Below are 14,642 nucleotides of genomic sequence, written 5' to 3'. Positions count from 1 at the left end.
TGGTTTATGGACGGGCCAGGCCATTATGGCTTGCAACTTGGAACACTGTGGCCTCACAGTACCCCGCCCACTAGGTAGCCCAAATATTTGGCTTCTCAACCCAAGAAACATTTCTTGGGGTTGATCGAGCCCGCCTCCCAATGTCCGTAATACTGCTGTGACCTGCTGTATGTGTTCCTTCCAGGTGCTGGAATAGATGACAACGCCATCCAGATAGGCAGCACAGAACGAAGTTATGGGGCCGGAGCACTTTGTCCACCAGACGCTGAAAAGTCGCAGGCCTCGTAACCCAATGGAAGGACACGATACTGCCAGTGTCCGCTAGGAGTGCTAAACGCGTTTTTCCTTCGGACTCGCTAAAGGAACCTGCCAGTACCCCTTTGTCATGTCAAGTGTAGTCAAGAATTTGGCTGGTCCCAGTCTCGAGGAGGTCATCCACGCGAGGCATGGGATAAGCATCAAATCGGAAACTTGGTTGAGCCGACGGAAGTCATTGCAAAACCTCCAACTGCCGCCAGGCTTAGCAATCAAGACGATGGGACTGGACCAGGGACTACTACTTTCCTCGATTACTCCTAGTGCCAGCATTCGCTGATTTCCAGTTCCACTTCTACTCTTTGCCTCCGGAGTCTGTAGGGTCGCCACGGACGATCACCCCGGTCAGTCAATATGTCGCGCAATCAGAGAGGTCCGACCTGGCTGTTCACTTACCACCTCTGGGACGAGCGGATAGCTGCTTCGAGCTCCTTTTCTGTCTGGGAGATAGCTGCTCGCTGAAATTAAGGGAACTTACTTCAGCAAGAGAGAGCAGGGTTGTCCGGAGGAGGATCGATCCCTCTCCTTCCACGGTTTCAGCAGGTTTACATGATATATTCGCCAGCTGGTCGGCGCATTGGGCTGTTTCACCAAATAGTCACCAATCCCTTCCTCTCCTTAATTTCAGAGGGGCCTAGCCAATGTGCGAGCAGTTTAGAGTGAGAAGTAGGTACCAATACCATGACGCGATCCCCGTTGGAACTCCCGGAGAGTCGTGCCACGGTCATAAAGGCGGCCTGTGCTGATTGTGCCTCCTCTATATGACTTTTAGAATCGGTCTTATTGCATCAAATCTATCGCGAATTGGGCTATATATTCCAAAATATTAGTGGAGGGCTGTGCCTCCCCTTCCCAACCCTCTTTAAAATATCTAATAACCCCGGGTTGTCTTCCGATAGTAATTCAAAGGAGAGAACCCGTAGAGGCTTGAGGAACTTCCCGTAGGCAAAGAGGACAAGGGGGAGGAGTTGGTCCCAATTCCTCCCATCCTTGCTGACTACCTTACGTAGCATTTGCTTGAGAGTTTGATTAAATCTCTCCACTAGCCCATCGGTTTGAGGATGATACACCGAGGTTTTTAAATGCTTTATTTTCAGTAACTTGGCAGTCTCCTTGAACGCTTCCGAGGTAAAGGCGTTCCTTGGTCCGTCAGGACTTCTAGGAATGCCCACCCGAAAAGACTCCTACTAGTTCCCGTGCAATATTTTTGTGGTAGCCGAGCGCAATGGAACGGCTTCAGGGAATCGGGTTGCATAATCCACGAGGACGAGTATATATTTATATCCTCGGCTGAGGGTTCTAGGGTCCTACTATATCCACCCCAATCCTGTCAAAGGAACGCCAATAGGGGAAGGGGAACCAGAGGAGCACGGTCCTCCTAGGAATTTGCCGCAGTTGACACCGGACAGGAAATGCAAAAGCGCTAACCTCCTCATTAATCCCCGCCAAAAAACGGAGCTTAATTCGCTCTAATGTTTTATCGGAGCCGAGATGGCCTCCAAGAAGGTGGGAGTGTGCTAACTCGCAACCTGCCGGTAGGTCGCGGGACTAGCAACAACTTCCGACCTTCCCTCATGTTCAGCGACCCGATACAACAAATCATTATCATGACAAAGTGAGGTCCCTGTGGCATGGGCAAATGAGTGCATTGGCGCTAACGAGAACCACTGCATTCTTTATGTGTTTCAGAGAGTCGCCATTCCACTGTTCTCTTGAAAGAAGCCGGAGTTGCTTTAAACTGAAAGTGCAACTCAGAGAGTGGGTCCGGTCTGACCTCAAGGGGCGGAGATTCCTCCTCGCTGCCGGGCGCTAGTGGATGACGAGTAGCCCGCGACGGTCCGGGAGTGCCTTCTCACTCTCTTGGCCTTCCGCCTGATTACACGGTGTGGAAGCAGCTTGAGATGAGTCTTTGTCATCTATAACGAGGCCATAAGTTTTCGGGAATGCTTTTACTACCGCTGTTGCTATTAGACCAGTCCCGCCGAGGATTACGGGAAACGGAGGATCCGGTGCACCGCCACGTAAGTAGTCAAGGGTTCCTCCGAGACATACGTAACACGGGCGGTATTGTATGCGCGGATATCTCCATGTATACATTTTAGACTGGTCTTTTTTTTAATCCATTGTTGCGGTAGAACAAAACGGCGAAAGCAACGACAGACACGCTACTGCCGGAATCAAACAGGCTGTTACTTTATGTCCATTAATAAGAAGCTCCCCGTATGTTTATCCGCCAGGGATTGCTAAGGGCACACAAACAACCCCGCCATTGTCCCCTACGGTCCGCCTTTGTTCCCCGACAGGTCGCAGCCAGGCGGTCCGCACTTCGAACAAGCTCTGGATTGCGTGGAGGGACTGCTTCAGTGGGACATAACTCCCGGGTAGTCCACAAAGCAGCTGTTCTGACCACCCAGGTTTCACAGCCGGCCTTGGTGTTTTTAGGAGCTGTAGTAGCTCGTCCATTGAATGAAATTCGCCCCAGGCCGGCTGGGCAAAGTCCTGGGGTAGGTGTTGTAACAGCAAAAAACAGGCCACTTGCTGTACTATTTGTAAGGGGTTTAATTCAAATGGCCGTAGCCACTGCCCCACCTGTTGCCAGAGAGCCATAGCCTGCTCTGACAACCCTTTACTTGGGTTAAACTCCCAGTTTAATATTTCTTTTACCTGCTGGCCTGGGGATAACCCATCATTAACAGGGACCTTGGTCCCGATGGGCGGCTCGGCTTTCCTGCCCAGGAGAGCATACTGAGCTACTCGTGTGTGTTCCCCAGAGGCCAGCCCACGCCTGTGGGTCCCCTATACTTTCTCCACAAGATGGGTTGTTAGCCCCGGTTATGCTCGTGGAGCAGAGCCTGCACGCGCCCTTCCTGACCCCCGCGCACTCCCTGCCCCAAACTCGCCCCGTACTCACCCACCTGGTTCCTTGTAAGGTCGTGTCCCGGGTTCTTCAGGGACACCATCCTGCCGGCTACGCCACTGTAATAAGTTGAGACTTGAGGCGTGAAAAGGTTTGGGGCAGCCACCCGTTTAATTCGGTTTCCTGGCTGCAAACGTACTTGAGACATCATAGTCAAGTTTACACAACAGAGTCCAAAACAGAACTGCCTGCCAGAGCAAAGGCAGTGGGCTTTATAGTACAGAGGGCGGAAGTGATGTCGTCCTCTGGGCCGGAGCTGGAAGTGACATCATCCTTGGGGCCGGAACAGGAAATGACCTTACCCTTGGGGCCGGAACCGGAAGTGATGTGTCCTTCCTGGAAATGGCGGCTCCTGGTGGGATTTCCCAGGTAAGACCTGCAGAGAACTCAGAAAGAGCGTCAGCGTACCCCGCCCCCTGGGCAGATGTATAATCAGTATTTTCTAAGCCCTTCAGCTGCCCCCCATGTGATACATTGTGTGACAATGTATTTCAAATTACTTGAGAAAAACAAAATGAAATGTGAAGAAAACAGACTCTTACATCAAGTGAAATAAGATTCTGGGATCTGCAAAGGACAAAATTAACTTTTTTGCCTTTAACAATATTATCTGTTTTTGCCACAACCATAGCACTAACCATCTAAAAAACAGTATTCCTACTGTGAAGCAGCCCAGGCCCCAGAACAATATGGTAAGGAGGGCATTTGAATTGTTAGAGGGGAACATGGTGTGATTAAGTCCTAAAATCCAAATGTAATAGTATACCTGGCAGCAGGGCTGGTGCATTATATAATACAAGTATGAAGCCAGTAACAGTTAGCTACAGAAAAAAGGAGCTTCCACCGGTGAGTGCAATGATCCTGGCACTTTTCATAATGCTTTCTCAGGCAAGGTACATTTTTGCTTTCCATTTGCCCCAATCCCCATATATCCTTTATATGCTCTGGACCACTAGGGGATGCTGCAGCACCCCAAACCCCAGACACAACAGCACAGACAGATACAAATAAATACACATATTGCCACAAATATACCGTATACGGGTTTCTTTCTTCACACCATCAACAACTCCAGCGATACAACTCTTGCCTTCTCCTCTCCTCCCAGGTGAGCTTCGTCTGACTATTCTCCTAACTCTGACTCCCTGGGTGAAGAGGAGCAGCTTCTTTTTATACTGGACCCAGGATGAACGTCCCTTTGACAGGAGAGCCTGCCTTCAGCAGCTCCTCCTATCCAGACCTGGGGCCTCATGTATAAACGGTGTGTGCGCACAAAAATGTTGTGTACGCCTGTTTCCACGCTCACATTGCAATGTATAAAACCTAAACTTGGCGTAAAGCCACGCACATTTTCACAGTAGCTCAAACCCTGCTCAGTTTTGCAAACTTGCGGCACCCAGCATCAAAGCAGTGCTTTTGTTTCAGTGTGGTCTCCCTTTCTTTTTTAGATCCACATCCCTGAAGCGGCTTTATCAAATACACTGAACTTAACTGCATATTGTTTATTAGTTTAAGGAATCTGATTGTAATTAATCTGTAACAATATAACGGTCCATGGAATAGCCAAAGTATTCCAAACACCATAGCTGCTTTAGTGTTGTTAGTCTCACTGCACCTTCTTCTTCTTTCAGCTGCTCCCATTAGGGGTTGCCACAGCAGATCATCTTTTTCCATATTACTCTCACTGCACCACTCAGAGTATTTATATCACTGTATCTGAGTGTTTAATCACAGCTGTACAGCAGCTGATCAGAAAGAGGATTATCGGAATGTAACATCAAGCACACGCTGCCTCAGCCATGCTGTCAGAAACAGTTTCATCCCAAGAACTATAAACGCACTCAATCAGTCCATCAAGTGCTCCTTGAAGAACAATTTGTACTTATAAGTACAATTACCTCACTGTAAACTTGCGATACAGTTATAATATTTCACAACCTGCCCCATTTTATAAAGCGCGTATTTACATATGATGACAATATCATTTTAAAATGAAATGCAGCAAAATATGTTTATTACATTATACAGATAAAATGTTAACATCATTTAAATAATCTACTGTATATTGTTAGTAATTAAATATGTGAGGACACGGTGTCGCAGCGCTAGCATGGAGCTGGTGCCCCATTCAGGGATTGTTCCTGCCTCACACTGTATTCTTGCTGGGACTGGCATGACACTGGAAGGATAGATGGATAGAATAATTAAACATGTACTATGAAGATATTTCAATGTTCCTTAAACGTTTTGAAGAATCTGCATTCTAAGCTTACAGATGGCTTAACATCTATTACAGAGCTGTTTGTATGGCGATTGGGTATTTGGAGAAAGAAAAGGAAGGACAGGAATTGGAGGTTAGTATGTTTGAAAGAGACGGTACTGCTGCAATAAATTATTTCACTGAAGGTCGCGCACGGTGCAGCAAGCATCTTGTGGGAAGCAGGAACAATCTCTGGACAAGGTGCCAGTTCATCACTATCACTGCGCCACCATGTTCCCATGTTTATTACGTGCATTAATCCCTATCATCATGAAAATGATATCACGTATACATCTCAGTATTTAAATTATTCAGAGAGCTCTAATATCATGAATGTAATGGATTCAGTTTCCTGTCGGATGAAGACAAAGCCCATTTACTTACTTTACTTACGATGGGATTTGAGAAACTAGTAAATTAAATGACTTTAAGTTGAAGTTTATGATGTTCTGCTTTAATGACAAAATAAACTACGTGATTAAAGTGGAAATTTTGAGAATAAAGTTGACATTTCGTAGTTTTTTTCTTTTCTCTGTGCCCTAAAAAGCTTTCATATGACACTCAGACAGTGGGCTACAACTCGTCTTTTTATGGCAACTTTAATATCTGACAACTTCTTTTTTATTTCGGGCACTGTGCAACTTTGTGAACTTGAGCTTAAAAGTTTCTCAGACACTCTATGTCACTCGATCAACTTCCTTTTGTTGTTTATACCACTGTTTAAACCAACAAATAGTACGTTTTTCTTTGCTTCCACTTGGTATTCGCTGAAATTCTTCTAATTTCCCCCATGGTTTTGCCATTGTCTTTTCACAGAACGCCGAGTTAAGGGCTATTTATATTGATTTGCATATTCAAAGAGGTATAATTCTGGGAGGAGTTTGGGAGTGGCAGCAGGTGCATGCACATGCTTTACTTTTCACGCTGATCGGGGTTTATGGAGTGGAAGAACGTGGAAGTTGGTATTCGCACAGATTTATGCATCTGGATTTTTTGTGCATACGAACATTTCTGCTTTTGTCCATATGCCATGTTATAGTGTGAATACTATGCATGGCATTATGCATAAGGCCCCTGGAGGACCCCAAAAGGGCTGCCCACCAAAACTGCATCTCCCATGTAGCTCTGCTGATGTCTGAATGGGATGAATGCCAGAGGAATGTCGCCACCCAGTGTACTGGGCAAGCACATCACCCTCTGTCCAGCTATTATAATAGCCTCCTTACCAGGAAAGGTACCACACAGATCAGAATTCCCAGCCACCCATATCCTTCCATTAAAAAGGCTTCCCGGCCAGGTAAGAAGCCATCCATCCAATTTTTACATTACAAGGCATACAGTAAATTCACAGACAATGTATGTTGCTGTACAGGTTTTGCAAAAAAGTGCATTCTCTGAACATCATTAACAAAAAGGAAAGAAGGATGCCTTAATTGTCATTTTAGTTATAAAAACTACATCTGTAAGTAGAACAAAACAATGACACACAAATAATATAAAAAACACACATCATAGGACAAATAAATACATGCATGAATAAATGATGGACATTATTATTGATTACATTAATTATCGTACATAAAGGGATAAACAAATAAATATTTTTTTGGAAAAAATGTAAAACAATAAATATAATATAAAAAACAATAAAATGTATAATACAAATTTGAATGCTAAACAAACCTTGGATATATTCTCCTCCTGCACACTTCTCTAAATGCCTGGGCTATTTTAAACTGTCCTGAAAGATAAAAGCCTCCTGCCCTTTCAAACTAAACACAGGAGACTGTTAACAGACACTGTGACCATCCCCTTAAACAGATTCATGAAATTAACAAAATTTTACAAAAGTAACCTAATCCATAAACATACTGCAGCACCTCAGGGTCGTTACATTAACATATGATGTTTTTGAGCGCGAATCATCATAAACATTGGGATGAGGGGAAAAAAATGATACAGGCCCGCACCTTGGAAATTCTGCGTGAGTAGGGGGTACCAACCTTTCTCTCTTTGTTTCCTACAGAAGAAAAGACGCACCGCCGCCATGACTCTGCCTCCTATAGTTTCCCTCACTACGTTACTTCCGCCCTTCCTCTGGCCTCCATCTATGATGTCATCGATCCCATCATCCACCACGGCTCCTTCCCAGCATTCCTCCACTTCCGGCCCCTCCTCCATAAATACTCCTCCGACACCATCTTACTTTGTCAACTGTTTTAAATGTATTTCTCGACTTTGACCTTGAATTTTTGTGACTAAATTGTGGATTATTTTTCAGTATACGTGGCTGGAAACCCCAAATCTTTATGTTTATTTGTCCTTTCTTTACATGAGGCAAGGAAATTTCACTCATCTCCTCACTTCACCATCTGGTCAAGGCCAACAGCCTTGTGTTGGGGAGCGATTTAACATTAGTAATAATTCTTTGCATTTATATAGCACTTTTCTCACTACTCAAAGTGCTCAGCAACTGCAGGTTAAAAGGCTTTGCTCAAGGACCCAACAGAGCAGAGTCCCTTTTTGGTATTTACGGGATTCAAACCGGCAACCTTCCAACTGCCAGTGCAGATCCCAGCCTCAGAGCCAGCACTCCGCCCAACATTATATTTGTGGGGATTGTGAAAAGATTGGACAGACATAGGAAGAGATTTGGGGGCTGCCAGCCATATACTTGAGTTAGGCAGAGAAAAAAGAAAAGTTGGTTCCATAGAATAGGTTTCAACAGACTTCAGTCCAACAATAGAACAATAATAACAGGCAACAATGGTGTTTTTAATGTCGGGCAGGAGAAGTGATGTCATCGGGGCAGGAACCGGAAGTGACGTTCTCGAGCCCAATCGCAATTTCCTGTGGTTGGTCCACATACCATTGGAGCATTAGAAAGAACTACTGTGCCAAAGAGGCTAGGCAAAGTGGTCCTTGCCCAACATACAGTACTATTCTCACCGTCATAACCCTTTTTATTTTTGTTGGCATTAGGCCCCATTGATATGTTTGTTAAATAAACAGCAGCACAAATTAATAAGCGATAGCACAGAGACAAGATTGCCAGCAGGGGTTCCTAAAAACACCACCAAGATTCCATGCTCAAAGCAACCCAGACTACACAAAAAACCCAGATAGCGTAAAACTCAATAAAACAGTTTTGAATTAAATTATTTTTATCTATTTATTGACAAATACTACATACTTTCGATTTTATTCCTCCTCATCAGAATATGCGCAGATTGTTAGTGCAAATGTACTACTGAATTGGAACTTGGGTTTATGAATGCACACTGCAGACAAAGACAAACTAATTGTGTTGCCGATGACTGAGATGCTCTTTCGCTTGAAAATGTTGCCGTTGCTAGTTTTAGGGGAAGGAAGTTGCATCAGCCAGCCAATCATGTGACCAGGATTTCCCTTCACACTGCCCTGTAGCCAATCACAGGACAAAGTTGGAGAGTGATGGAATCAAGTGCAACTAACACTTAGGTGCAAGCCAGTGTGCAGTCTGAGAGGCTGCTGCCAGTCAATGAGGTGGCTGTCACTTCAGTGCCAGTCTCGCTGCCAAGAGCCTGTGCTTTACAGACAGTGTACGAGTTCAATATGCTTATGACATATGTACTGAACGTATTCACAGTCTGCAGTAGCCTCAGTCAATGTCAATATACTGTACATACAATATAATTTATTGTACAAAAAAATTTCGATTTCATTAAATTAAAAAAAAAAAAATGAGAAACTCTGACAGGGATCGAAAAAAAATGAGTACTGGCAACACTGCAGAGAGGTTAAAAAAAACCCAAAACAAGTCCTAACAGCTTCTGTTGTGCCACTCACAGGTTCTCACCCTTCTTCCAGCGACTGCATGTTGCCTTAATTGCTGCACTCTAATTTTTACACAGTTAAGACCATGTTGAACTTCTGCACTCTGTACAAAGTCTTACTACACATTACTCCACCTACTGTATTTCTATAGTTTAGACCGGGGGTCGCCAACTCCAGTCCTGGATGACCCCTGTGGCTGCAGGTTTTCATCCTGTTAAAGAGTCCTCTGTTTGTGCTGCTAATTAACTTCTTGTGAAATCATTTTAATTGACTTGTTTTTTAAGATTTGTTTCCCTGGATTTATTCATCGTTCCACTGAATTGCTTCATTTCTTTCCTTAAATGAAATGTGAAGTGAGTGAATCAACAGAAGACCAACTAAGTCAGGGCCTCAAACTCCAACCAGTTTCACTCCAACCAGTTGCGTAATTAGGAGCTGAGTCTTGTCGTTAATTAAACCCATTCTTTACTTCCATTACTTGTTGCTGCTCTCATTGTGCAATAGCAGACACTTCCAAAACTGTTGATTTTCTCTTTTCTAAGGGCACTGGTAAAATGTTTTGGGGACCTGAGCAGATCGACATTTCTGACACCTTTGTCTTTCTTTATTTTCAGATATAGTATGATGGATACCAGGTGTTTTGGCTCATTTTGTATTTCTTTATTGTTTGGCTGCTAATTAAGGAAAAAAGAAACAATGAAGGCGTCTGAGTCTTCAAGAGCAAGTCAATTACAATTAATTCAAAAGAATTTCATTAGCAGCCAAAAGCGGTCACTAATTAAGAAAAGGGTTAGAATGAAAACCTGCAGCCATGGTGATCCTCCTGGACCAGAGTTGGCGACCCCTGGTTTAGACTACACAATGTTTCATGCTAAACTCTAGGAACACTTAATGTGTATCGTTATTAACTTTGTTATAAAGCTGTAATATTGATTTACATGTTGATCTGTGTTATTTGTGGACATCAATAGTTAAGACTGAAGTGGTTTTAAGCATAGCTCTAGTGTCACAGAATTTTCACTACACTTTGTTGTATGTTATACAGTTAAAGCTACACAAAATTCAAGATGAGGTGTACTCTCCATTCTATTAAGCATACACAACATTTCAGGCTGATCTCTTTAGTCCAGAATACCAGCTTTTTCAATTTAATGATACATTATTATACAATATACTTGCTGAAGTCTCTGCATTACAGATAACAAAAACAAAATATCTTGAAAATCTACTAAGGAAAACATGAAAATAAAGTTTGCAAAACCAAAGGATGTTGTAGATAAACTCCCTCCTGTGCTGGAAGAACCATACATTGTATAAACACATGCTTAAAAACTATTTTATCTGATATTTTACAAGTAATGGCTTGCACAGTATGTCTAGTCTATAGAAGTCTGTTGTTGAAAGATAAAGGTATCTTCACTCATGCTTGTATTTTTAGGTGCAAATCCAAATAAGGGTATGTCATTCCTACGAAAGGTGCCTCCAAAAACACCAAATAAGTGTGACCAGAATTTGTCTTTTGATGCTGTTATGAGGTTGCAGAATGAAGTCATATTTTTTAAAGACAGGTAAGCGAGAAAAAGCTTTCACTTTATAACCCTGGAAAAACCAAACGCATTGATAAATATGTCTAGAATGACCAGATAAAGGTTTTCCTTTGCTACGTCTATGAGAATTAATCTTGTTTTTTTTTTTTTATTGAGAATAACTTTTTATAGCTAGGTTTAATCAGTTTAGAGCGGCCCTGGGGATTATGCTATTCCAGCAAGACAGGAAAGACTTCTGTTACAGGGCACAGACCCACACTCTCTCATTTACACACACCAATTGAAATAATAGACATGAGTTTGGCATTTGGAAGGAAATCAGGAGTACCTGAAGAGAAAAGCACCAGCCAGACCTGGACGAAACATGTAGACTCCACACATACAGACAGTGACTGGGCCAAAAGTCAACCCAGGAGCTATGTGGCAGAAAAACGAATCATTGCAGCACTAACCCATCTAACCATGAAATTGTTAGAAATTAAATAGAATTGCTTTTGCTTCATTTTTTTTTTTTACTTTTTATTGAATTTATTAAAAGCAAGTAACATTCTATACAAACAAGTTAAACTTAACAAAACTAAATTTAATTCAACCCCCACCCACGAGAAATACAGGAAGGCCAACAGACAGAGTAAAACTTTAAGAGAAGAAAAAAAGGGAAGAGAATTCTTTTCCCCAATATAAATGCTTATTTTAAAATGTTATTGATTAGATCCTGCCAGGTTTTTAAAAGTTTTGAACAGATCCTTTAAGTGAGAATTAGATTTTTTCTAATTTCAAATACTGCAGTATATAACATCGGTTACCCACTGACTTAAAAAGAGGTCGGTAAGGATTCTTCAAGTTGAGCAAACAAGTCTACATGCTAATAGTGAAGTAAAGGCAATGACAGTTTGTTTGTCCTTCTCCACTTTAAGCCCATCTGGGAGTACACCAAACACAACTGTTAATGGGTTAGGAGGGATTGTGACACCAAGGCTGTCTGATAGGTATTTAAAACTTTTAGTCCAGAATGATGTTAATTTGGTACACGGCCAAGACATGTGACCCAGTGAGGCTGGAACTCAATCGGAAAATTTACAGGTTGCATCTTGCCCTGGAAACATTTTGAACAATTTAAAACAAGACAGATGTGCTCAATAAAAGATTTTAAGTTGACTACTTGTATGCTTTGCACATATACAGCTAGAGCGAATTCTGTGCATGGCTGCCTTCCAGTCCTTTTCTGAAATGTTGAGAAAGAGATCCTTTTCCCATTGTACTTTGGCATCTTTGAAAGGAAGGGACTTTACATTGTTTTTATATATTATAAAAATGCAGTCTGAGTCCTCAAGGAGGAGGAGGAAGAGGAGGAGGAGGTAGGGAGAATGTGCTGATTAGACTGATCAGTATTCTTCCGGAATAAAAGAAGGTGGGAGGTGAGGAAAATTGGTCGGATTTGGTTTTTTAGAGTTTCTAATTTAGAAATAGTGGGAAAATTGCTAGATTTGGAGTGTAATTGATCATAGGAAGCATAGACATTATCTATGCACAAATCTCTTGAAGTACTTTCTACATTGGTTCCATATTCTAATTGAATGAAGCACAATTGGGTTGTTAGTATATTGAGGACAACTTGTATTTACTGGGCACAAAATAAGGAATATAATACTGCAGGATTTTATTTCTATTGAGGATTAAGCTTATGCATGTTCATCTATTTGTGTCAATGTCCAGGTTTTTATAGCTTGTTTATTTGCCATTCAGTAATCTAACTGAAAGTTACGTAGAGCCATGCCACCTTCTGGCTTAGGCCTTTGTAGGGTCGCCCTTTGGATACATGGATGTTTTTAATTCCAAATAAATGAGGTTGTGATTGAATCTAATTTCTTAAAAAAAGATTTGCTAATGTATATGGGCATGTGTTGAAATAGAAAAAGAAGCTTAGGACGGATATTCATTTTGACAGTGTTAATTCTCCCTGCTAAAGTGAGATGGACAGTAGACCATCTATGCACATCTTACTTAAGTTTTTTCCATACAGACAGCAAAATTTTGTTGTAAAAGAACTTTATGCTTACTTATGATGTTTACCCTAGGTATTAAACTGACTTGTAATAGTGAAAAGGAAGGTGTCCAATCTAATACTGTGTGCTAGACAGTTCATTGGAAAGAGCACACTTTTATTCAAATAAATTTTGAGTCTAGACATCTTTCTGCTAGTGCTGTTAGGACTGCTTGCACAGTATTTTGTGGATCTGATATATATAGTACCATGTCACAGATGATACGGTTGTAGCAAAAATGACCATAAGACATTGCGAAGGTTTGGGGCAGCCACCCGTAAAATTTTATCTGGCTGCAAAACTGATTCACAATTATAGACATGTTCACACAACTGAGTCCAAAACAGAACTGTCCTAGTATCAACAAGATTGCGGCTTTAAAGGCCATTAGGGGAAGTGATATCATCGGGACTAGAACAGGAAGTGACGTTGTTGGCTGCCCCAGAGCCGGGCAGGATTTCCCTAGAATGGTCTGCAAGAGATCGACACAGAGAATTAGTGCACTTCTCCACCCCCTGGTCCGGCGTGGAATTACATGTACTCAAGCCTTTTAGTTGCCTCCTAAACACGCGCGTGTGACATGGTACTATATATATCAGATCCACAAAATACAGTGCCTGCAGTCCTAACAGCACTAGCAGTGAGATATATATGTGTGTGTGTGTATTATATATATATATATATATATATATATAGTCACAAACTCCACTCACACCAGTGTCAGAAACTTCACTCTGAGTCATAAAAAGATTTGGGGTAGCCTCCGGTATATTTGGTATCCTGGCTGTGAAGTTGATGTGCACAAAACCTAGTCCAAAACAGAACTGAGGGAATAGGGAAAAGGTGGAGACTTTTAAAGGGGAAGACAAGAAGTGAGGTCTTGGTTTCGGATTTATTTTTGTATGAGAGATATAAAATAATCTGTCCTCTTAAAAATGCTTTCAGAGTTTCTCAGAGTATTCCTGCAGAGACTTCTGAGAATGTATTTGTCTCTAAAAAATCAATTTTCTTGGATATAAATTCTGTACAGTTCTCATCAGATAATAAAAGTGGGTTAAGATGCCAGCTGTGAGATTAGTATGTGGGGTATATTGATTTGAGCTCCATGGTCAGAGGGGTGTGGTCAGAGTTGACCATTGCATTGTACTTGCAAGATTTGATCATGGGCAAAGAATTTTGATCTATAAAGAAATAATACATTCTTGAGTAACAGTGATGTACTGGTGAGAAGAAAGAATATGTTCTTCAGTTTTAATTTAGAAATTTCCAAGGGTCTGATAAGTTGAGATCAATTACAAACTGTGTAATTGATTTTGCAGTATTAGATGTTATCGCCCCTGTGGCTGAAGATCTATCCAGGTCTGGATTTAAACACAATTAAGGTCTCCATTATATTTTTATGTGTGTTCAAATTAGGAATGGATGCAAATACTTTTTGCATGAAGTCTCTATCATTCACATTGGGTGCATAGATATTTATCAAAATCAGTATGAAATTAAATTAATACCCATGATGATCACATATCATCCTTCAGAATCAGATACTACATCTGATACTACAAATTAAATTTTTCTTTGTATTAAAATTCCCACACCTCTAGTTTTCCTTGTATAGCGGGAGTGGAATATTTGACCAGTCCAATCTTTTTGCAACCAAAACTGATCCTTGTTTAATAAATGGGTCCCCTGTTAAAATACCGTCTTGGCATTTAGACCTATTAGGTGAGAGAATACTTCCTTTC

The 14,642-nt window shown here is 41.8% G+C and overlaps 1 protein-coding gene across 6 annotated transcripts in view; it reads left to right on the top strand.

Moving 5' to 3' along the window:
* LOC120523318 (interstitial collagenase-like) overlaps positions 1-14,642 on the top strand; it is a 66,571-nt gene that overhangs the window by 39,894 nt on the left and 12,035 nt on the right. For 5 of the 6 annotated variants that reach the window (XM_039744528.1, XM_039744530.1, XM_039744533.1 and 2 more), the window contains one exon: positions 10,747-10,876. The exons of the other annotated variant lie outside the window; for it this stretch is intronic. In XM_039744528.1, the coding sequence (XP_039600462.1) occupies positions 10,747-10,876 (130 nt within the window). The remainder of the gene's footprint in view (positions 1-10,746; positions 10,877-14,642) is intronic. 6 annotated transcript variants of the gene reach the window in all.

This window comes from Polypterus senegalus, chromosome 2, assembly GCF_016835505.1.
Source record: "Polypterus senegalus isolate Bchr_013 chromosome 2, ASM1683550v1, whole genome shotgun sequence".
In the NCBI taxonomy this organism is placed as follows: domain Eukaryota; kingdom Metazoa; phylum Chordata; class Cladistia; order Polypteriformes; family Polypteridae; genus Polypterus; species Polypterus senegalus.
Note: the sequence above shows the minus strand (reverse complement) of the source record. Positions and strands in the feature narration are given on the sequence as shown.